Raw genomic sequence first — 24,448 nt, 5'->3', positions numbered from 1 at the left:
CAGCCATCACAATGCCAACTGAAGAAACATAGGAGAGTAGCAACTGTTTTTTTTCCCCACATGCTGTTGAGGTGGGAAAAAGCTGGCCCATTTTTCAATAACAAAATCTACAATTCTCTCAACCCCCAAAAAGTTCAACCTCTCCAATCTAAATGCAGCATTTCAATGACTTGTTCTGCAGTAGCATCTTATTGTGCAAAGTTACAGTAGCAGGGATGTTAAACTTGTCACTTCAGTGATGTATTTGATGATTCATCTGTTTGGTTTTGTCCTGCTACTGTTAGTGTCTGCTCTACACATCAACTATCCAGGAACATGCTCCTCCACACCATATCATGAAAGCAGAAGCCTCTTAATCTCAGCTCTAAGACAGCTGTGTGACAGGTGGACTCACACCTCCAATTCCGCCTCGACAAATGTCCTGAAATTCTGAGGGTCAATATCTGTTTACTGGGTTCCATAGCCTTCTTCCCAACCATTTCTCACTAGGCCATCTCTGTCACTTGACTGCCCAGAAGTATTGCAACCCTTTAAATGCCTCTTCCCCTCCTATCCCCTAGAGGGCATTACCCTTTATGGGTTACCCATCCATAACCACAAGCCTAGACCTAACCTTGAGCTGACAGTCTAATAGTAGGCTGTACATACAGCTAACTGCCAAAATAAAGGAAATGCCAACATAGTGTCTTAATAGGGCGTTGTGCCACCAGAACAGCCTCAATGCACCTTGGCATAGATTCTACAAGTCTCTGGAACTCTATAGAGGAATGCAAAACTTTCTTGTGTGTGCCTATGTTTTTAGTTGATATTGTCTACCCCAGAGTAGTCCTGCAGCCTGATGAGAGAGGGGTCATGGGAGGAGAACACTGTGCTGGTCTGAGACTGTTTTTTACAGAGCTACTGACCTCACAGTAACAAGTAATAAATCCTTAAAATAACAATTTGAACTGCTTAAATTTGAACACACAAATCATGAGTCATACAGTTTTGTTGTAATAGACAGCAGATAGACTTCATCCTATGTGGTCTTTTTAGCCTGTGAACAGGATGTGTAATAACTTGAAACAACATTGAAGCGGAATCCACCAAGGAGGCAACCGCTTGAGCATGTTCAACTTTATCTATACACAAGCTCCCTCTACTGCAAATAATCAGAAATGGTATTTTAGACAGAGCACTCACTCCAGGATGGTTCTTCATTAGGCAGATTGTCGGGGCAGTATAACCAGTGTTATTGTTTCTCTAGGATTACCTGGCTCACATCATAGACATGGACAACCTTCCCATTCGTCCAGACCAGGTTTCTTCCCTGTTTGGGAATATAGAGGACATATATGAGTTCAACAGGTAAGCTGCAAATGTAATTGTTTTGTTTTATTTTTACAGACAGTCTTCACAAAAACAACTCAAACCTTTGAGCAGACGTTGAGAAGACATATTGACCTTTTTAGTGGAATGTTCTTTTGACAAAGATTCAAAGGCTTCCCGGCAGGACATCTGTTGTATGGCTGTGTTGGAGAGTTTATCCATCTAAATCTGTTTTCAGGACAAAGACAAAATGACTGACTAACCAACACCAAATGCAAATTGGCCTAGAACAACACAGCAGATTGGGATGAGTAAAGAATGAGACAAATCACAATATGGCTGTATATGTCAACTCTGCTCCAGACGTTATCAGGACGATCACCTGCTCTATGCCCCCATTTGGATGTTTAGATGGGAGATATGAAGCTGTTGTGCAGCATATGCTCACCAAGCCTCATGCAAAATAAAACATCCTTATCCTCTTAGAGTAAGGCTCCTCCCACATGATTCCCAATGATGGCGTAATGCCATAAAAACCCAATGGTTGAAAATAATGGTTCTGGTGCATTTACAATTGATGTCGGAAGTTTGCATACGCTTAGGTTGAAGTCATTAAAACTCGTTTTTCAACCACTCCACAAATGTCTTGTTAACAAACTATAGTTTTGGCAAGTCGGTTAGGATGTCTACTTTGCATGACACAACTCATTTTTCCAACAATTGTTTACAGACAGATAATTTCACTTATAATTCATTGTATCTCAATTCCAGTGGGTCAGATGTTTACATACACTAAGTTGACTGTTCCTTTAAACAGCTTGGAAAATTCCAGAAAATGATGTCATGGCTTTAGAAACTTCTGATAGGCTAATTGACATCAATTGGAGGTGTACCTGTGGATGTATTTCAAGGCCTACCTTCAAACTCAGTGCCTCTTTGCTTAACATCATGGGAAAATCAAAAGAAATCAGCAAGACCTCAGAAAAAATTGTAGACCTCCACAAGTCTAGTTCATCCTTGGGAGCAAATTCAAAATGCTTGAATGTACCACAATCATCTTTATAAACAATCGTACTCAAGTATAAACATCATGGGACCACGCAGCCGTCATACCGCTCAGGAAGGAGACATGTTCTGTCTCCTAGAGATGAACGTACAATGGTGCGCAAAGTGCAAATCAATCCCAGAACAACAGCAAAGGACCTTGTGAAGATGTTGGAGGAAACAGGTACAAAAGTATCTATCCACAGTAAAACGAGTCCTGCATCGACATAACCTGAAAGGCCACTCCGCAAGGAAGAAGCCACTGCTCCAAAACCGCCATAAAAAAGCCAGACTACAGTTTGCAACTGCACATGGGGACAAAGATCGTACTTTTTGGAGAAATGTCCTCTGGTCTGAACTGTTTGGCCATAATGACCATTGTAATGTTTGGAGGAAAAAGGGGGAGGTTTGCAAGCCGAAGAACACCATCCCAACTGTGATGCACGGGGGTGGCAGCATCAGGTTGTAAGAGTGCTTTGCTGCAGGAGCGACTGGTGCACTTCACAAAATAGATGGCATCATGAGGTAGGAAAATTATGTGGATATATTGAAGCAACATCTCAAGACCTCAGTCAGGAAGTTAAAGCTTGGTCGCAAATGGGTCTTCCAAATGGACATTGACCCCAAGCATACTTCCAAAGTTGTGGAAAAATGGCTTAAGGACAACAACGTCAAGGTATTGAAGTGTCCGTCACAAAGCCCTGACCTCAATCCTATAGACAATTTGTGGGCAGAACTGAAAAAGCGTGTGCGAGCAAGGAGGCCTACAAATCTGACTCAGTTATACTAGCTGTCAGGAGGAATGGGCCAAAATTAACAACTCATTGTGGGAAGTTTGTGGAAGGCTACCCGAAACGGTTGACCCAAGTTAAACAATTTGAAGGCAATGCTATCAAATACTAATTGAGTGTATGTAAACTTCTGACCCACTGGGAATGTGATGGCTGAAATAAATAATTCTCTCTACTCTTATTCTGACATTTTCACATTTTTAAAATAAAGTGGTGATCCTAACTGACCGAAGACGGGGAATTTTTACTGAGATTAAATGTCAGGAATTGTGAAAAACGGAGTTTAAATGTATTTGGTTAAGGTGTATGTAAACTTTTGACTTCAACTGTATGAGATTTCCACCAGTGTAGACTACTAAAATAGAGCTTTTGATTAGTGATTGTTACATCTAAAGCAGGGTGAGTTTTCATGTGCATCCCTCTGGCTCAACAACAGCATCAATATACAATGTGTTACACTGGAGTGGGGAGTTTGCTTTTGTTTTATAAAGTAAATTAAGTTAGACTGGATTACTAAAATGTAGTCTGACCCAGACATGGCTGCTACAGCCTGGGGATACGTGCCATTGCCCGCGTTACACTTTCCATCATCTCGGCTAAACCCTGCTAATTGGCACGACTCAGTCGCAGCAAGGGCCCAGGGTGAGCTGATCCGCAAGAGCCAAGCATACTTTTAAAGCACTGGTTTGAAAACATGTGCAACTCTTGCACTCTTCCCATGTGATGGAGGACATGAATTCAAGCAGAAACTGTATGAACCTCTGAGGAGATGAGAAGTGAAATGGCATTCTCATTTGTCATTGTATTGGAGAATGAATGTCTCACGCAGCAGACTGTAATACAGTTCATTTTCATACGCAGGGTTTTCAGACGGTCCTAGACTTGTCATTCAGTTTATAGATGTGCATGACTGACTAGTGACTGCATCTGAGTCATGCTATTATTAAAGCTACAGTACTGCTCCAGTTTCAGGGTCAGGTCACTGTAAAGGTCATCACACTGAAATCTTCTTGTACCCCTGAAACAGAAACAATGTTTCCCTGCCACTATAGGCCACATATTGGCTTGATGAAAGAATGGGTGTCTTGTCTTGGAACATGTTCATGATTTGTAAAGCAAATATTTGTCTTCAGGCAAAAATAAACCTCAAACAAAAAATTATAAAGACATATTGCTCTGTTGTTCCTTTATTTCGTCAGCCCATGCAGCTGAAGGGTGTTGTAAGTTATGAAAGTGTTTGATTTTGTGTGTGACCATGTAAAAACAACTTTAGTTGGTTTTGTACTCTTTTTATGTTTTGGCATGGTGACCCCTCTCTCCTTGTGTCCACTCTGCTGTGGGAAACCTGACCCTGTTGAGTCTTTGGGCAGAATGAGGTTAACCAGAACAAATGCATTCAGCCATGCAAAACATAAACATGTTTTCATACTTAACATAGTACCTGGATGTAGTTTACACTGAATTTCTCTTGTGGTCTCCGACCTAAACCTTATTCTAGTCTTGCGTCGGTCTGTCTTCCTCCACAGTGAGCTGCTGCAGTCTCTGGACATATGTGAGAATGACCCGGTTGCTGTGGCCAGTTGCTTCGTAGACAAAGTGAGAGGAGGCCACTCGCACAGACTGAATTGATACCTATCATCGGGAAGCTGGACAGGCTGGAGTGTTATTGATCTGGTTTTGTGTTTTTCCTCCCTTTGCTATTTTATAGAGTGACGCTTTTGAAATCTATACACAGTACTGCACAAACTACCCCAAGTAAGTAGAAGAATGTAAAGGTTTTCTGGAACCTTTGGGGGACATGTTAAGAATCTGTAACCTTAAATTACAATGGAAGTCATATAATACGATGCATTGACTTGTGTTCCCTCTAGCTCTGTGGGTACACTGACCGACTGCATGAGGAGTACGACTCTGGCCAAGTTCTTCAGGGATCGCCAGGCCTTCCTCAAGCGTTCTCTCCCCCTGGGGTCCTACCTGCTCAAACCTGTCCAGAGGATCCTCAAATACCACCTGCTTCTGCAGGTACACTGGTCCTCACTGCATACTACCTTTTCTATGGGTAGAGATGGTCCAAGTAAGCTGTGTAGAATTGTACTTCTGCAATTGCAGGTTGATTGTGGGGTCCCTTGACAGGAGGACAATACATTTTTAACCTGGTAAGATGGCAATGGTAGAGCATTGTATAGCATACAACAACACATTCAACTTCATTCCAGAGGTCTTGATTCCTCATGTTCTGGCTGTTTTCCCTCTAACAGGAGATCGCCAAGCACTTTGACTTTGAGATGGAGGGCTATGAGGTGGTGCAGGAGGCCATTGACACCATGACCGGGGTGGCCTGGTACATCAATGACATGAAGAGGAAACACGAGCACGCTGTCAGGCTGCAGGTCAGTATGGCTACTCTCAGGGAGAGGTGAATGGAATTTGACCCGTCCCTTTCCACCTACCACTATTGTGTTACACTATATAATGATGCAGGTGTATCTAATTGGGCTAATGTTGTATATGATTGTTTCTCAATAGGTTTTATATCAGTTAATGAAGTGTAGCTACTCTTGCTCTGCTCATAGTTTATCCTGTCTGTCATGGCCATAGCTTTATTATGCTGTTTCATTGTCTTGCTGGAGGTTGTGTTGATGGGGAATCCTTTTAGTCACCTAGCAACTATTCCAGGTTGCTCTCCTGCTGCTCCCACAGTAACTCCCTGACTGAGTTTACTGTACTGTGTGGGGGCAGGCTATAATTTTTTGTTTGTTTAGTTGCACAGTCTTTGTTGTTCCAATAAAGCAGCCCATTAACTTCCATAATCAACCTTAAAACGTTTGCTGAAGCCTAAACCTTTAGGAAAAAAATGGCCAAAGCAAATGTGTAAACCTGCTCCGAGTGGTATTGATCAGTAAGCCTCCGAGGTGGCTCAAAGCTCCATGTCTCCCCAACCTCTGTTTAGTTTGGTCAGGGATTTGGGGCCTCGTAGGGACTCAATAAATCTACCACAGGGCCACAGTGTCTGCTGGGTTTTGTATTTGTTTCAATTCATGCCTTTGATTAAATGTTGAGTTCACTGCCCATTGGTTGCTGGCCTACCTGTTGTTGTTTTCTGTAAACAAATACTGTTCTCTTCAGACTTTTCACCCCTTGTGCATGCTTTTATGTACAGTTTTGTCAGTGTTGTGTACACAGACTAGGTTTAGGAGACCTAGATACAATCAGGTGTGTTTATGCAGGAGATCCAGTCTCTCCTGATCAACTGGAAGGGTCCTGACCTCACTACGTATGGAGAGCTGGTGCTGGAGGGAACCTTCCAGGTCCAACGTGCCAAGAACACCAGGATGCTGTTCCTCTTTGACAAGATGCTCCTCATCACCAAAAAGAGAGGAGAGCACTATGTCTACAAGACACACATATTGGTAATGAACAAAAAGTAGAGGAACCTAACCCAAATGCCATGAGCTAGCTCTGTTGGGTTGGCGTAACGTTGCTCCCTTTGGTTTCAGTGCTCGACCCTGATGCTGCTTGACAGCGCCAAGGACCCCCTGCACTTCACTGTGATCCACTTCAAGCATCCCAAGCAGCCTCACACTGTGCAGGTGAGTGTGGATCATAAGCCCATCCTCTCTTGTAATAAGTGTAGTTCTGTATGAGCTCCGTATAATTGACAAGTGTCTTTTTCAGGCCAAGACTGTAGAGGAGAAGCGTCTCTGGGCTCATCATATCAAGAAACTGATTCTAGAGAACCACCACACCATTGTCCCACAGAAGGTAAATCTATAACGACAAGGGTTTCCTCTCCACTCCTGTCAAGTAGCCCACAATCTTGCACCAGCCAACTCTAATCCCTCCCTCTAAACAAATGCTCTGGCTTCCGGGTTAACATGTGAATGAAGGTTGTATGTGAGGGTGGCTTCTGTTCTTTTCAACGAAGTTAAAATATACACGTTCTAGTTCACTAACTTTTTTTCTAAAGTCTAACGCAACTTCTTACTTGAAAATAGCTCACAAACTGCATCCCAAAGACAAGAGAAATCGGAACAAAACTCACCCACAGTAACTATGGCGAAAGAGACTAGGTGCAGAGACTAAAACTCTGCACCAGGCCTACCTACCGTCTCTGACAAACTTTGCTTCATGATTCTCAGAACTCAAAGGGACAATGAATGCTGCTTTGGCCCCAATATCAGCTACTCTTGATAGCATTGCAAAACCATAGATGGCCATGGCCAACAGATTTTGCTCAACATCCATTATCCATCTGGCTACAGTGACAGAATTGTTGCACTGGAAGAAAGGTGCACATCGCTGGAGAAAAACTAGCTCCTCTCCGAAACCATAGATGGTATAGAATTTTTCACGGCGTTCAAATATACGAATCACAAATATTGAAGAAAATTCAGAGGGCTCTGTCATTAAATTAATGTCTGAATTTTTCACTAAGAACCTGGGGCAAGACGTTTTCCCCTCACTACAGGTTTTAGCCTGGGCACATTGAATTGGCAAGGTACGTACTAGGCCGAACGCTAAGAGAAGGCAGATGTCACGTTCTGATAGACATACTTTTTGAGGTTTGGCCTAGTTATTTTCTGTGAAATACATCACAACTGATTGTGAGACATCTGATCATTCAAATTCACTATCATCAATGAAAGACTTATCACTCTACCAACACAAAAGGGCTCCTGAGTGGCGCAGTGGTCTAAGGCACTGCATCTCAGTGCTAGAGGCGTAACTACAGACCTTGGTTAGATTCCAGGCCGGGATTGGGAGTCCCATAGGGCGGCGCACAATTGGCCCAGTGTCGTCCGGGGTAGGCTGCCATTGTAAATAAGAATTTGTTCCTAACTGACTTGCCTACTTAAAGGTTCAATAAAAAACATTTAAAAAGTGGTGCCTCAGTGAGGCTCACCTCATGGAATGTCGAAGGGCTAAATGGACCAATCAAGAGATCCAAATTATTCTTCCGTCTTAAACATCTACAGACCAATATATAGACTCTGTGGTTCAGTTTTTATCATTCAAATATCAACACTAGGGCCAGATGGCCTGCCTTTCTTATTCATAAGAAGATACCCTTCATTCCGTCAGAGGTCATAACAGATTCAAAAGGAAGATGCATTATTGTAACCTGTACACTTTGTGAAACACCCATGGTGTTGCTGAATGTTTACGCTCCCAACTGGGGCTATGTAATCTTCACTAACAGTCTCTTATCCATTTGGACAGTCACTATTTGAGCTTCGGAGGAGATATTAACTGTCATAGATCGAAAATTAGATCGCTCACATCCTAGAACCCATCAGTCAATGATGTCCAAAGCTTTCTCCACATGTATTCAATGGAATGGTTGCACTGACCCCTGGATATTACAAAACACTCTTGTGAAGGTGTTTTCCATTTTTTTGTTATGTCTACCACACCTTCCGTGTAATTACTTTTTAATTGATAACGCACTCATGCCAGCAGTTGACTCGTACGAATACTTAGCTATTGTCATTTCGGACCATGCACCCTCTACTTTTGGATATAAACTTTTGCTATGTCAAAAGGATCGACCATTTTGGAGACTTCCTACTTTCTGATGAAACATTCTGTACCTTAATTGTAATCGATTTACTAATTTTCTAGAAACAAATAAGTCGGACCGTTTTTTACTCTCTCCTTTGGGCAACCTTAACCTGTTGCGACGACCAAACCCGGATCCGGGATTCTATTTATAGACCTAAGCTCATTACCATAACGCAACGTTAACTATTCATGAAAATCGCAAATGAAATGAAATAAATATGCTAGCTCTCAAGCTTAGCCTTTTGTTAACAACACTGTCATCTCAGATTTTCAAAATATGCTTTTCAACCATAGGAAAACAATAATTTGTGTAACAGTAGCTAGCTAGCGTAGCATTTAGCGTTAGCATTAGCGTTAGCATTAGCGTTAGCATTTAGCAGGCAACTATCACAAAAACAAGTAAAGCCTTCAAATAAAATAACTTACCTTTGAAGAACTTCTGATGTTTTCAATGAGGAGACTCTCAGTTAGATAGCAGATGCTCCGTTTTTCCAAAAAGATTCTTTGTGTATTAGAAATAGCTCCGTTTTGTACATCACATTTGGCTACCAAAAATAAAATAAAAAAAAACGAAAATTCAGCCCTCAAAACGCGAACTTTTTTCCAAATTAACTCCATAATATCGACTGAAACATGGCAAACGTGGTTTAGAATCAATCCTCAAGGTGTTTTTCCACATATCTCTTCAATGATATATCCTTCGTGGAAGCCTGGTTTCTCCTTGCTCTCAAATGGAAAAATAATTGCACCTGGCTTTACGCTCCAATTTCGACGCAGGGACACCAGACGGACACTTGGAAAATGTAGTCTCTTATGGTCAATCTTCCAATGATATGCCTACAAATACGTCACAATGCTGCTAACACTTTGGGGGAACGACAGAAAGTGTAGGCTCATTCCTTGCGCAATCACAGCCATATAAGGAGACAATGGAAAACAGAGCTTCAGAAATTCTGCTCATTTCCTGGTTGATGCATCATCTTGGTTTCGCCTGTAGAATGAGTTCTGGGGCACTTACAGACAATATCTTTGCAGATTCTGAAACTTCAGAGTGTTTTCTTTCAAAAACTGTCAAGAATATGCATAGTCGAGCATCTTTTCGTGACAAAATATCGCGCTTAAAACGGGAAAGTTTTTTATCCAAAAATGAAATAGCGCCCCTAGAGATCAAAGAGGTTAATGGCTTTTCTCTGAGTTCAAATTATTTCTTACTCTGCCACTCTTTATTTTTTTATTGAATGCTTAAAACATACAATATACTTGCAGTGAAACCACTCAACTACATCACATTAGTCATCTAACACTCCCATCCAGAGCGACACAAAGAAGCAACCAGGGTCAACGCCCTACTCAAGGGCATGTCGACAGATCACCCACAAGGTTTAAAAAAAAAAAAAAGAGGCCTGAACCAGCGATCCACCGGCCCAAGCTCCCAACCGCCAGCCCTCCAAGCCCCCCCAACCCCAGAAGAAATACAAATAATATATTTTTTTTAATTATTCCATTCCCCCTTTCAAGACCCCCCCCCCCCCATGCACCAACAAAATTAACAAAAGAGAAAGACGGAAGAAAACAAAATGCAAAAGGACAACAAAAACCGTAACTGCAAGGCCAACTGTTTGTGTGCATGTATGGCACTATTTACCTGTGTGTCTGTGTATGTGTGCATTTGAATGAGAATTTGTGTATATATACATGTGTACAAACACCTACACCGCATCAGCCTCAGGCAAACTGGCATTAGCTGTAAAAACACTGCCCCTCAGTGTCATTCTGATGTACTTTTAGTTTGATAAAAAAATATATATATACTTTTATCTTAGAATGACGGTCAATCTCCTGCACAGCAACTCCACTCCCACTTGTCTCCAATTCCACATCCCAACCCTCATCTTCCCTCAGTCCCTCCCACCTATCTCTGCAGGCCACCCTCTTCGGATTTCTACGCAACATATATCTTTCAACTGTGCAGTGATGTTTAACATACAATTTCAATCTATCGAATAGAATCTACAGAGTTCAGGTTTAAGATAAATACTTTTACTAAGAGGATTAGTATATCATTAATTGACTGACCCGGTCTCTCCAGATCTCCCAACAGTACTATTTCTAGGGTCAATTTTAGATCAATGTTCTGCATTTTCAGATGTACCGATTCCATGGTACAGGGAGTATGAGTTGATATATAAAATGACTCAAGATTCAAGACTTTGTGCTTTTCAGTTAAAAGTATTATATAGAATTCTTGCCACCAACAAAATGTTGAATATTTGGGGCATTCAATCATCAAAGCTCTGCAGATTTTGTTGTGAGGATACAGAATCAAGACCATTTATTTTGGTATTGCCCTCAGGTAGCCCGTTTCTGGTCTCAGATTCAGGAATGCTCATCCAAAAAGCTCATCCCAACTATTTTGCAATCTGTATGGCACAACTGTCAACATCCTGGTCCTCATATGAAACTGGTACACTTTCCTATTTATGCTATTTTTATTCCTTTGCCAGTTTTGATCCTTTACATTGGGCAGACAAACCAGCTCCCTGCCACCTGCCTCCTCCATTTTTGGGGTCATGCTGCAATCAATTGGTTGTACTCTTGGAATGCGCAGACCTTCCCATACAATTCTGGACTTAATATAAAACTTGAGTCATTTGCATACATGGACACCTTTTGTTTTAAAGCCTTTGATTTCTAATCCTCTATTGTTATTTGATCTGATTTTAATAGCTAGCATTTTGATGGCCATAAGGAATAGATATGGTGACAGCAGACACCCTTGTTTTAACTCCTCTTGACAATTCAAAACTCTCTTGAGAAATATCCTCTATTTACTATTTTACACTTGGGGTTGTTATACATTACTTTTACCCATTTTAATAGAGAATCACTGAAATTTAAAAATTCAGGCATTTTTACAAATAAAATCCGGTCTTTATCAAAGGCCTTTTCAAACTCCGCTTTAAATACCAGGCCTGTCTTAGATGTTTCATGGTGTTCTATTATTTCTAGTAGTTGTCCTATATTATCTCCAATGTATCATCCATGTAAAAAAACAACTGTCTGATCAGGATGAGATGCTATTGAGCCCACACCACTACACTGTCTGAGCCAAGCTCATGCTTTCTGGTAAGTTTTGATTACAATACTGGGTGGGGTGAATATATTTTATACATGATTTTTTGTTAACTAGTAAATAGTAGCCTATAGCAAAGTGTTTTTAAATCATTTCTAACTTGTTAACCATTTCTGCTAGTTAGTTTTTGCCACCTACTATGTGGGTTTTAGCTTGCTTGAGCCTGCTAACTGAGTGTTAATTCACCTGTTTCCGTACATGTTTCATTTTAAAACGCTTATCTTACAAAGGAGTTGTTTAATCTAACTGGTTAACTATTTATATGTACATAGAATTGTATTCTTTTTTTTACTCGTTTTTTTTCGAATCTTTACAGGAAAATGCCATGGGCACGATCTGACTGCAGCTAATGTAGCTGTGTACATTTGCAAATACTGTGCCAAATCATATGTGAAGAATGCAATAAAGATGCAGAATCATCTGGTTAAGTGCATAAAGTTCCCTCAGCGCTCACAACAAGCAACCTCTGACAAAAGTCCCTCTACTTCTATTCGAGGTGGAAATAATGAATCGGACACCTTATCGATAGCAGCAGCTCATGGTCCTCGAATCAGAAGCTGTTGTTTTTTACTCAATGGCGAAATGTAGTCATAGAAATGCTGGTGAATGTCTTGCTTGAGCTGTGTATGCAACTGGTTCACCTCTGCTCACAGGCAATGTGTATTGGAAGAGATTTCTGAATGTTCTTTGACCCAGCATACACCCCTCCAAACAGACATGCTTTATCTACTCATTTGCTGGATACAGAGTTCAACAGAGTTCAAGTGAAGGTCAAGCAGATCATAGAGAAAGAAGATTGTATTGCAATCATCTCTGATGGGTGGTCGAATGTTCGTGGGCAAGGAATAATTAACTACATCATCTCCACCCCTCAACCAGTATTGTACAAGAGCACAGACACAAGGGATGACTGCTGAAGGCAGTCATCAATGACCTTGGACCACAGAAGGCATTTGCACTGGTGACAGACAATGCTGCTAACATGAAGGCTGCTTGGTCTAAAGTGGAGGAGTCCTACCCTCACATCACACCCATTGGCTGTGCTGCTTATGCATTGAATCTGGAAATGGTTATGTATGTGAAATGGTTAGGTATGTGAAGGGTCATCAAGTTATAGCAGCAATCTACCTCACCAAGCAAAGTGAGAAGAATAAGAGCGCCACATTGAAGCTTCCCAGCAACACCTGTTGGTGTGATGTTGTCATCATGTTTGACAGTCTCCTGGAGGGGAAAGCGTCTCTGATATGGCCATTTCTTGGAGTCTGTCGATATGGATGGGCGCTCCACACTTAAGCAGACCAGAATCCAATTGCCGGCTTCAGTGGATTTATTGTCTATTGCTATCATCACTTGTCTATTGCTAGCATAATTTCTCTGATCATTCAGCAAGTTTTCCCTATCAGCATCCAGCCCAATATCATTGTAAATAGGCTTAGAAGTTCTATCAAAGAGAGCCCGCTGATTGAAATGCATCAATTACGGCATTTTCTTCCCCTGTAATGAGGCCAGTGTATGAATGAATTTGTTGTGGCAGAGAGGAGGCATTTTTCCAGAATTTAGCCGGGCTCCCATTACAATCTGAAAGAGCAGTTTTGTAATAATCAGATTTAGCCTTTTATATTTAGATTTTACACAATGATTCCTCAGTTGCTTAAAAGCTTGTCTGACAGGCCTAAGCTTGTGTTTCTGGCCTTGACCCAAGCATCATCCCTTTTATGAATGACTTTTGATAATTCCGGTGTGCACTAGGCATTGAATCAACCTTTTTAACCCTTGATTTTTTGAAGGGAGCATGATTATTCACAATGGTATAGAAGACATCTGCAAAGAAGCGCAAAGCTAAATCAGGTTCAGGGATAGCTGAAACACAATCAAGGTCACTAGAATAAAGATTGTGTTGACTGACGTTCCTCTTTGTAATGGCGTGAGGCTTAGATTTTTGTATTCTCACATCTCTAACACAACTGGGCAATGATCACTAATCTCTTGGACGAAGACACCAGTAGAAACATATTTATCTGGCGTATTCGTTAAAATAAGATCAATCAGAGTTGACTTTGAAAGATCTTCCCCAACCTGCCGCAGGCATTGCCATGAGACAAACTTATTTTAAAAATGTTAAATCTAGCCTGAAGAGGTTAATCTCATACATTTTACTTGTATGTTATGTGCTTCGGCAACACCACCCTTAACAGAACTATGGAGAAGTGGGAACATGAGATGAATATAGAACTTAAACTGGTGGGAAAGCGCTATTAAAAAGGATAAACTCGTCTTCTTCCTGTGCTTGACTCGGACTCATCCAGTTCAAGGTGCTCCTTCGAGTTAATTGTGAGCAAGTCCAGACAGGCAGACATATACCCTGATATATATAGAGGACAAATGTGAATGCTGTGCTCAGTCTCCTGCAAACCTAACATGCATCCTGGTCTTTCTCCAAATGGATAAGCTTTCTGGACTTCCGTCTTTTGAAATCTTGTCACTGTATCTTAGCTATTCAACGTCAACCATCTCCCTATGTTGCTATTTTTGGAGCTGTAGAAGACCCCCCCCCCCGTATATTGTCTAAACACTCATAGTATTGCATTCACAACTCTTCTGGCTCGTGGCAGGATTCTGCTGAATTGGAAATCTGCAGCCCCTTCCTCTCTAGCTGTATGGCTCTAAGATATATTTTTTCTTAAATTAGAAAATATCAAATTCACCTTTAACTTCTTGCGTCAAGCAATCCCGTATCCGGGAGAGTAATCATAGCCTCAAGGTCATTACCATAACACAACGTGTCCTATTCATGAAAATCGCAAATGAAATGAAATAAATATATTCACTCACAAGCTTAGCCTTTTGTTAACCTGTTGCGACGACCAAACCCGGATCCGGGATTCTATTTATAGACCTAAGCTCATTACCATAACGCAACGTTAACTATTCATGAAAATCGCAAATGAAATGAAATAAATATGCTATCTCTCAAGCTTAGCCTTTTGTTAACAACACTGTCATCTCAGATTTTCAAAATATGCTTTTCAACCATAGGAAAACAATAATTTGTGTAACAGTAGCTAGCTAGCGTAGCATTTAGCGTTAGCATTAGCGTTAGCATTTAGCAGGCAACTATCACAAAAACAAGTAAAGCCTTCAAATAAAATAACTTACCTTTGAAGAACTTCTGATGTTTTCAATGAGGAGACTCTCAGTTAGATAGCAGATGCTCAGTTTTTCCAAAAAGATTCTTTGTGTATTAGAAATAGCTCCGTTTTGTACATCACATTTGGCTACCAAAAAAATAAAAAATAAAATAAAAAAAAAACGAAAATTCAGCCCTCAAAACGCGAACTTTTTTCCAAATTAACTCCATAATATCGACTGAAACATGGCAAACGTGGTTTAGAATCAATCCTCAAGGTGTTTTTCCACATATCTCTTCAATGATATATCCTTCGTGGTAGCCTGGTTTCTCCTTGCTCTCAAATGGAAAAATAATTGCACCTGGCTTTACGCTCCAATTTCGACGCAGGGACACCAGGCGGACACTTGGAAAATGTAGTCTCTTATGGTCAATCTTCCAATGATATGCCTACAAATACGTCACAATGCTGCTAACACCTTGGGGGAACGACAGAAAGTGTAGGCTCATTCCTTGCGCAATCACAGCCATATAAGGAGACAATGGAAAACAGAGCTTCAGAAATTCTGCTCATTTCCTGGTTGACGCATCATCTTGGTTTCGCCTGTAGAATGAGTTCTGGGGCACTTACAGACAATATCTTTGCAGATTCTGAAACTTCAGAGTGTTTTCTTTCAAAAACTGTCAAGAATATGCATAGTCGAGCATCTTTTCGTGACAAAATATCGCGCTTAAAACAGGAACGTTTTTTATCCAAAAATGAAATAGCGCCCCTAGAGATCAGAGGTTAACAACACTGTCATCTCAGATTTTCAAATATGCTTTTCAACCATAGCTACACAAGCATTTGTGTAAGAGTATTGATAGCATTGATAATAATAATTGATAGCATTGAGTATTGATAATTAAAAGAGCGCCCCCTATATCGAAGAAGTTAAGAGGATAAAAAGATAAATTGTACTCCCTTTGACAACCCTTTATTTCATTATTTGATGATTTCTCTACCCTTCCTACTGAATGAACAATTACCCCGCTTAAATATAAACAATTACACTTAGCTTGAACCTTTGACTTGACTCCCATTTAGTTTTAAGATGTTGACCTAGACTGCATATATGGCGCTATATACTATTCCTTCTAATATGACTAGTAAGATTACCCTAAGAAATTATTCTCATTCAATTATCTACTACGGTTCCCTTATTTTTCATTCCTACATTTTTACATTTTTTTATTATATATTTTATATTATGACAAATAAATAATATTAGTCTTAACACACTTCTGCATAAAATAAAAACATGTTGTGTGTATCTCCATTTAATCTCCTTTATGACATGCTGACGTTCGTTGTTTACATGTAGACCTATGCACCTTATAGGAAGGGTGGGGGGTGGAGCTGTTCTTTGTTTTAAAAATTTAAATAAATGTATCAATGCTGCATTTGTAAATTTGAAGTCTAATAAAAATGACACTGTTTTCTTTTTATTTCTGTCTTCCAGGTAAAAGAGGCCATCCTCGAAATGGATTCTCTCTGTGAGTATTCCAGATAAATATGGTTAATATGAATGCAAGATAAAGGCACTAAACATAGCTGTGGCTGTTAACAAAGCAACAGGCTGTCATTGAGTGCAAGAGGATCACTTCACTGGAAATGTGGAACAATTATTAACTGTTGTCCCCATTTTGAATAGTAGAGAACCATTTCTTTAATTCACTGACCTGGTTTTGAGTGAGTGAGCGGTAGTGCCTGAGTGATGGTGTTGCTTGCTGTGCTGTGTGCAGACCCAGGGTCGGGGAAGTACCGCTACAGCCCAGAGAGGCTGAAGAAGGCTGGATACTGCCGGGCTGAAGACCTTTCCGCAGAGGGGAGACCTGGGCGCAGGACATCAGGTGAGTTAGTTGCCGCCCCCCTTTTACATAGTAAAACAATGTTTTGTTTTATGGAAAACAACACCAAAGCCAAGCCATCTCTTCAGGCTTGATTGGTTCCACTTACCCCACAGTTCTACAGTCTGAAACTATTCTTAACGAGACTCCTTGGTTTTTGGTTGCGTCTCAGAAGCTCATTGCTTGTGATATCAGTCCATGAGAATTCTGAGTCTATTAGAGGCTATTCATTATCATGATGAGATTTGTATGTTAAATGAAGATTGTGATCAGATTAACAGGCTGGCCTGGCTCATAACCCTGGAGCCACTGCTGCCATGATTCAGGTTCCCTGTCACCAAATACTGAGTCTCAGTATTCACCCCATGCTGTCATTCTGCCGTAGATGGACCCCTGGACAGCCCAATCAAAAGGCCAGACCCCTACTCCTCTCTCAACCCCACAACCCCCTCTGCCCTAGATCACCCATAATGATGTTAATTATGGGCCATATTACTGAAAGGCTTTGTCATGCAGGAGCTCTTTTCAATAGTCAAATTCAGTCCTGGCTTTAGATCTGTGGCTTGCGCTGCTCTCATGCATTCTAATTGACCCGCAATGAAAGGGCAGTGATGGGAGAGAATGGAAGGGGAGATAGAGGTAATTATGGTTATATGAACAGCAGTAATAAGTTGGGAAATAAATTAGTGTGTTTAGGTTATATTAAAGACATGGGTTTTGGAGGAAATTGTCTCCGTGTGTCTTCCCCAGTCAGTCTGCCATGGCTGTGCAGTCAGCCTCGTTATCTCTGCTGATTTTTAAATATAGAGCAACAAAGGGATAAACTAAGTTCCTCTGTCTTGTCTCTCCGGCGTCTTTACGCCCTCTCAAATAAATTTAGCTACAAACCTAATGACGTTGTAATTTTCTTGTTCTTCATATTCCTCAGTCAGAGAGGACTGTCCTTGTGAATTGCCTTATTTCTGAGTCTCTGAAAGGAGGCATTTCTCATTCACAGTTTATCCAATTAACTTGCCAGTTTTCAGATATTATTAGTGTGTTTACAGTATGATATAACTCTACTTTTTTGTTGTGGCAGCATTGTTGACATTCTCTTATTTTCTCCTCTTCATTATCTTCTCCTGACTTGAAGCCATTCTGAAGGTAAGCTTCCCAATGATGAAAGTACATTTTTCCCTGCCATGTTTTTTTCTCCTCTGTGCAGAAAAGAGAAATCGGTTGACTCCGTTCAATGTGGTTCAGTGAGATGTTGTTCTCACAGGTTTGACACTGACTCTGAAAGGAAATGCAGAATAAACCTTGCTGAGAGAAATTAACCCCAATAGAGGAATTGCTACTCTAAGCTTATTGGGCTGAACCATATTGTGTTAATAAAGGCAGAGGTTTCGGGCTCAGGGTTTTGTTGATTAGTGATGTGTCCACAATGTGGGGCGCACAGCATGCTAGCTTGGCATGATCACATGATGTACCTTCATATCTCACGCCGTGCTAAAGCAGTCACATTTATACCATTATTTTCAACACCTTGCAATTACATTAAAAGGGAACATCTCTATGCTGGCCTTGCAATAACACCTCAACTCTCTGTGACTTCAAGCTACAGCGCACAGACAGTGAAGGTGCTCTTCTGGGGGACAGGCGTTCCCTGCAGCCAACTGCTAGTGTCAGTATGCTGGGCTCCAGTCTAGGTGAGGCTGAGAGGCCTGGTGTGCTGGGAGCCCAGGAGAAGATAGGCCGCGGGAGGGCATCTCTGGAGCAGCTGAGCCCCAGTGAGGACCCTAAGCCAGGGTCCTTACCCTGCCAGGGGGGCACTGAGCAGCAGGAGGAGGAGACTGAGGAGACTGAGGAGGAGAAGGGGGAGATAAACACAGATGATATTCTGATGGAGGATGACCAGGTAGCCGACTTTGCCAGCTCCAAGCTGGCAGCCATCTCTTGCTGGCACTATAGGGCCAGGGCTTTACTTTCTGCTCTATTCACAACGGTGAGACTCACTGCCACCAATGGGTTTCCTATTTCCTCTGCAATTTCACTGGCTTTCCAATCAACCATCTCCCTCTCTGTTTAACTCAGCCTTGATGCAATTCACTAAAAGCCAGCTACCGTTTGCCATACTCATGGAATGTTTCTGGTTTTCACACTCGCATAACTGCATGGACTAAACCTTCCAGGAACGGTAACAACAATCAGTATCATGGAAATCTGGTCACTGCAGATCAGATTTATAATTCATGATGTTTGTGACTTCATTGAATGTTGGGGAAAATGTGACTATTGAAAGGCCTGTTTATTGTTTGAATTTGAGGTTTTTAGAATGGAATGGTTAATAGTGATGGTGGGAAAAAATCAACAGTTACATCATAATAGAATTCTGGATGATATTATATTGATACTTGACTCCGTATCGATTTAATTAAATTGTTTTGTTGCTAGGTAGCCTTAGCTAGCGCTAGTCAGCTGTACCTGTGCCAAAACTCTGGTATTTTTCATCCTATAGCTTGTTCTCCATCTCTTTTTTTAATAGTGAGCCAACATGTTATCAGCACGTTTATTTCCATGACTGATCAAAACAAATGTTCTCATGCTCTCTTGTCTCTCTGCAGCAGACATATAGTGAGCAATATGTTTGGAACATCATATCACAATATTGAATCGCAATACATATAGAATCGTGAGAATTGCAATACGTATTGTATCGGCACCTAAGTATCGTAATAATGTCGTATCGTGAGGTCTCTGGCAGTTCCCAGCCCTAATGGTTAACACGCACACTACCATGCTTTTCTCTCATGTGTTGCGGAGCATTACAGACCCCAAAAATTGTCAAGTCATAGACTGTTCTCTCTGCTACCACGCGGCAAGCGGTACTGGAGCGCCAAGTCTAGGTCCAAAAGGCTCCTTAACAGCTTCTAGCCCCAAGACATAAGAGCCATTTTCTACCCTGCTGCTATTTGCTGTTAATTATCTATGCATAGTCACTTAACCCCTACATGTACATATTACCTCTGCACATTGACTCTGTACTGGTATCCCCTGTATATAGCTTAGTAGTTATTTTATTGTGATACTTTTTTTACTTTAGTTTATTTAGTAAATCAAATGTTATTTGTCACATGTGCCAAATACAACAGGTTACCATGAAATGCTTACTTACAAGCCCGTAGCTATTTCTTGAACTGCATTGTTGGTTAAACTATTTACTAAATGAAATAAAAAGTAACACAATAAAATAACAATAATGAAGCTATGTATATTTTCTTAACTGCATTTTTAAATATTATTTTTTCATTTTATTTCACCTTTATTTAACCAGGTACTCCAGTTGAGAACAGGTTTTCATTTACAACTGCAACCTGGCCAAGATAAAGCATGGGATAAACAAACGTACAGTCAATAACACAATATAAAATATACAGTGTGTGCAAATGAGGCAAGGAGGTAAGGCAATAAATAGATCATAGTGGCAAAGTAATTACAATTTAGCAATTTACACTGGAGTGATATATGTGCAGATGAGGATGTGCAAGTAGAAATACTGGTGTGCAAAAGACCAGAAAAGCAAATATGAGGTAGGTAGGTAGGTGGTTGGATGGGCTATTTACAGATGGGCTGTGTACAGCTGCAGTGATCGGTAAGCTGCTCTAACAGCTGATGCTTGACGTTAGTGAGGGAGTTAGTCTCCAACTTCAGTGATTTTTGCAATTCGTTCCAGTCAATGGCAGCAGAGAAGTGGAAGGAAAGGCGGCCAAAGGAGGTGTTGGCTTTGGGGATGACCAGTGAGCGATACCTGCTGGAGAGCGTGCTACAGGTGGGTGCTGCTATGGTGACCAGTGAGCTGAGATGAGGCAGGGCTTTACCTAGCAAAGACTTGTAGATGACCTGGAGCCAGTGGGTTTGGTGATGAATATGTAGTGAGGACCAGCCACCGAGAGCATACAGGTTGCAGTGGTGGGTAGTATATGGGGCTTTGATGACAAAACGGGTGGCACTGTGGTAGACGGCATCCAATTTGCTGAGTAGAGTGTTGGAGGCTATTTTGAAAATGACAACGCTGAAGTCGAGGTTTGGCAGGATAGTCAGTTTTACGAGGGTATGTTTGGCAGCATGAGTGAAGGAGGCTTTGCTGCAAAATAGGAAGCCGAATCTAGATTTAATTTTGGATTGGAGATGCTTAATATGAGTCTGGAAGGAGAGTTTACAGTCTAACCAGACACCTAGGTATTTGTAGTTGTCCACATATTCTTAGTCCGAACCGTCCAGAGTAGTGACGCTAGTCGGGCAGGCGGGTGCGGGCAGGGATCGGTTGAAGAGCGTGCATTTAGTTTTACTAGCATTTAAGAGCAGTTGGAGGCCAAGGAAGGAGTGTTGTATGGCATTGAAGCTCTTTTGGAGGTTTGTTAACACAGTGTCCAAAGAAGGGCCAGATGTATACAGACTGGTGTTGTCTGCGGAGAGGTGGATCAGAAAATCACCCGCAGCAAGAGCGGCATCATTGATCTATACATACATCATTGATATACATTGTTGGTTAAGGGCTTGCAAGGAAGCATTAAAAGGTAAGGTCTACATCTGAGGTATTCAGCGCATGTGACAGAATTTGCTTTGAAAATCAACATTGTAGAGAAAACAAGTTAGCAATTAGCCTTGTGCTTATTTGATGGGTGCATTTGCATTGAGTCAATTGATCCACAGAGCTGATGTATGACTTCAAAGGTGAATTTGGCTGTCAAATCAGGAAGTCAGGATAATATGTGCTTTGGTCTTCACATTAGTTAAAAGGTTTCCCTTTTGCTTTTTCCAAAACTACAGAGGAGCTTTATTAAGGTTAATTGCTATAATAGCATTAAAATGGCTTGAATGTTGAACATCCTGTAATATGAATGTCAGCTGTCTATATAATGTATGTATTGTCACACAGGTGCTTTAAAACCAAATGCAAATCAGTGCTGCCCAGCTTGTGACTGTCTGGAACCAGATGATAGAGAAGTCTTGTGATACTCCACTGTATGGATTTGGCCATCTAAGACCCAGTGTTCACCCTAAGCATGCTGAAGTCCCTTTCATGTTGTGTTCTGCTACCCCAGGATGAAGAACACTATGAGGTTGTAGTTAAGAAGGGACCAATGGGGGAGAGGATGGAGACATCAGCCCAGGAGATCAGCGAGTTGGCTACAGAGGAGACCTTCACTGACCAGGTATGAAGAGTTTGGACTGGCTGGGTCAAAGTTAAGGTGCGCTTGGCACCCAGAACCAAATCTGTCACATGAGACTAAGCTTGAAGAGATTCTGAATGGATGAATGTTTTGTTGTACTGTATATCTAAAATATAGGGATACTAACAGAAAAGTCTTCATCTTTTGAGGGGATGGGAATTTGGGAAGACTGGTAGGTGGCCCAAAATGGTTCTGATCTAATACAACTAGGGGGTTGTGTATTTATACCCTGTAAATGAGAATGTCCCCTCCTACATGCTGTTGCCCCCTGTCATCTCTCATGGACAGGGAACATTTTTAATAGATCCTGGGTCCTCTTGTCTGCTTCCAAGCCGAGTGTAACAAGTTGTTTTGATCCCTCCCTTATTTCCTACCCGCAGCTCCTACTGCAATCCCCAACACACACACACACACACACACACACACTCTGCCACAACCAGACTGCAGCTGGAAATTAGTCTGTTATAACTGCACACTGGGGTCAAATCTGCGAAATTAAAACTGTTAATTATTAAACTAAAGTGCTACATTTTACAGCAGAGTTCAGCAGGTGCATATGAAATGGACGGTGGCAATTGTGATGAATTAGCTATAAAAATGGAATCAAAATGCTCTGATCGTTTTATTACACATTCTACTGTGATTCTGTCTCTGTCATGTTGTCAGAATATTCGACGCCATGCACTACCAGACGTGGATCAGAGATCATGGCTGCTGTAGCAGATTTAACCTGATCACTTGACTTGGCTCATTGATCCAATGTCAGATAATGACTGGTGATTTATAACTTGTTGGCTTATCATATCCATATTGCTTTATTCCATCCTGATGTTAATATTCACTCTTCCTTCCTCCTTATCCAGGTGTATGTAGAGGAGGTTCCTCCTCAAAGCTGTGCTCCTAAGGTAGTAGTGATGGAACAGAGTGAGGCGAACCCACCCCTATACACAGAGCCTGATTCTTTGCCAACCCTGCCTCCCAGACAGCCTGAGACGTCTCTGACACTGGAGCCTGAGAGGGGTATCGGGGGAGGAGTGGTGGAAGAGGGAAGGTACAGAGCGGGAGGGGAGGAAGAGAAGAGTGACTGCTCTGTCCAACAGGACGAGATGAACTCATCAGTGACAAATGGAGAGTGTTCAGAGTTTGGTGCGGCGGTGGGAACTGAGACCAGCCGCATCCTGCCTGCCTCTGTGTTGGACCAGGGCAGTGTAATCACTGAGCATTTTGTCGGCAGCCTGGTGGTCTCAGAGGACCTGTGTTCCCTGGGCTGCCCCTCACCTCAGTTCGGCAGCAAGAGCAGCAGCACACCCTGTCTGAACACCGAGCTTGAGGAGAAGGTCCAGACCCTGGTTAACTCCACCCCAGAGCACCCACTGCTCCTGAAAGGCAACACCTCTACGCCTGCACCTAGACCAGACCACCTCATGGAGGTGGAGCGCAGATCCACTCTTTCCAAGCAGGACCGGATACTCATCCACAAGATCAGGAGGTACTATGAGCATGCAGAGCACCAGGATGCCAGCTTCAGCATCAAGCACAGGGAGAGCCTGTCCTATATTCCTGCAGGCCTGGTCAGACACCTGAGCCGGCAGCTCAACAGCAAACCCCAGGACCAAGCGGTTCCAGGGCACGGGAAGGTCTCCCCGAACAACCGGCCCACATCCTGGTCAGTGTTCGACCTTCCTGGCTTAGAAAAAGAGCAGAGGACTAATAATACCCCTGTGCTGGAGCCACAAAAAGCTGCAGACATCAAGCCCAGGTCCCAGAGTGTCAATGATGCCCCTGTTGGAGACGAGGATGAGTTCTTCAGACCATCCTTGGACATGGTCCAAGTGTGGCAAGACATAGAGATGGAGGAGGTTTATGGGAGCCTTGGGAAACCCAAGGCTATCCAGGGTACAGAGGACATTGTCCATCCCAGATCACTTCTATCCCGGAAGGGGGGAACCAGCAGAGAGATCCTTGAAGCTGAGTATATCAAGCCCTTGAGGATCCTGGAGGAGTCAGACATGGGTGCTGTCTCAGAGGAATACCCATCACCCATCACAACTTCCCCAGACCCCTTCTCAGGGCAGGAGTCCTGCCAGAATAAGACTCCCAAGTCCTGGGAGAGAGGCACAGTCAGTAGATCTCCCCTCCCCAGGATCATCAGCCTGCGTTTAGGGGTGGAAGAGGACCTGATTCTGCAGGATATGGAGAAGATGAAGAACAAGGTTTTCCAACTGGCCCGCCAGTACAGCCAGCGCATCAAGAACAGCAGGCCCGTGGTGAGGCAGAGAAACATGGAGGCTGAGAACCAACTTGCCTTTAAGAACCTACCAGCTGTCTATGAGGAGAAGGTCCAAAGAAGAGACTGGGGTAAGCTGTCAGGGATCTGTTT

General features: G+C 42.1%; 1 protein-coding gene across 1 annotated transcript in view; it reads left to right on the top strand.

Moving 5' to 3' along the window:
* Positions 1-24,448, top strand: part of LOC139375271 (pleckstrin homology domain-containing family G member 3-like) — a 67,399-nt gene that overhangs the window by 38,945 nt on the left and 4,006 nt on the right. Inside the window, exons 4-18 of the mRNA XM_071116888.1 lie at positions 1,247-1,347; positions 4,670-4,739; positions 4,852-4,898; positions 5,015-5,165; positions 5,402-5,533; positions 6,371-6,553; positions 6,641-6,733; positions 6,819-6,905; positions 16,468-16,501; positions 16,751-16,888; positions 17,162-17,181; positions 18,453-18,752; positions 20,568-20,663; positions 21,940-22,050; positions 22,932-24,426. Coding sequence (XP_070972989.1) covers positions 1,247-1,347; positions 4,670-4,739; positions 4,852-4,898; positions 5,015-5,165; positions 5,402-5,533; positions 6,371-6,553; positions 6,641-6,733; positions 6,819-6,905; positions 16,468-16,501; positions 16,751-16,888; positions 17,162-17,181; positions 18,453-18,752; positions 20,568-20,663; positions 21,940-22,050; positions 22,932-24,426 — 3,058 coding nt within the window. The remainder of the gene's footprint in view (positions 1-1,246; positions 1,348-4,669; positions 4,740-4,851; positions 4,899-5,014; positions 5,166-5,401; positions 5,534-6,370; positions 6,554-6,640; positions 6,734-6,818; positions 6,906-16,467; positions 16,502-16,750; positions 16,889-17,161; positions 17,182-18,452; positions 18,753-20,567; positions 20,664-21,939; positions 22,051-22,931; positions 24,427-24,448) is intronic.

Source organism: Oncorhynchus clarkii, chromosome 19 (genome assembly GCF_045791955.1).
Source record: "Oncorhynchus clarkii lewisi isolate Uvic-CL-2024 chromosome 19, UVic_Ocla_1.0, whole genome shotgun sequence".
Lineage (NCBI taxonomy): Eukaryota > Metazoa > Chordata > Actinopteri > Salmoniformes > Salmonidae > Oncorhynchus > Oncorhynchus clarkii.
The sequence above is the reverse complement of the archived record's forward strand: the minus strand, read 5'-3'. Positions and strand labels throughout refer to the sequence as shown.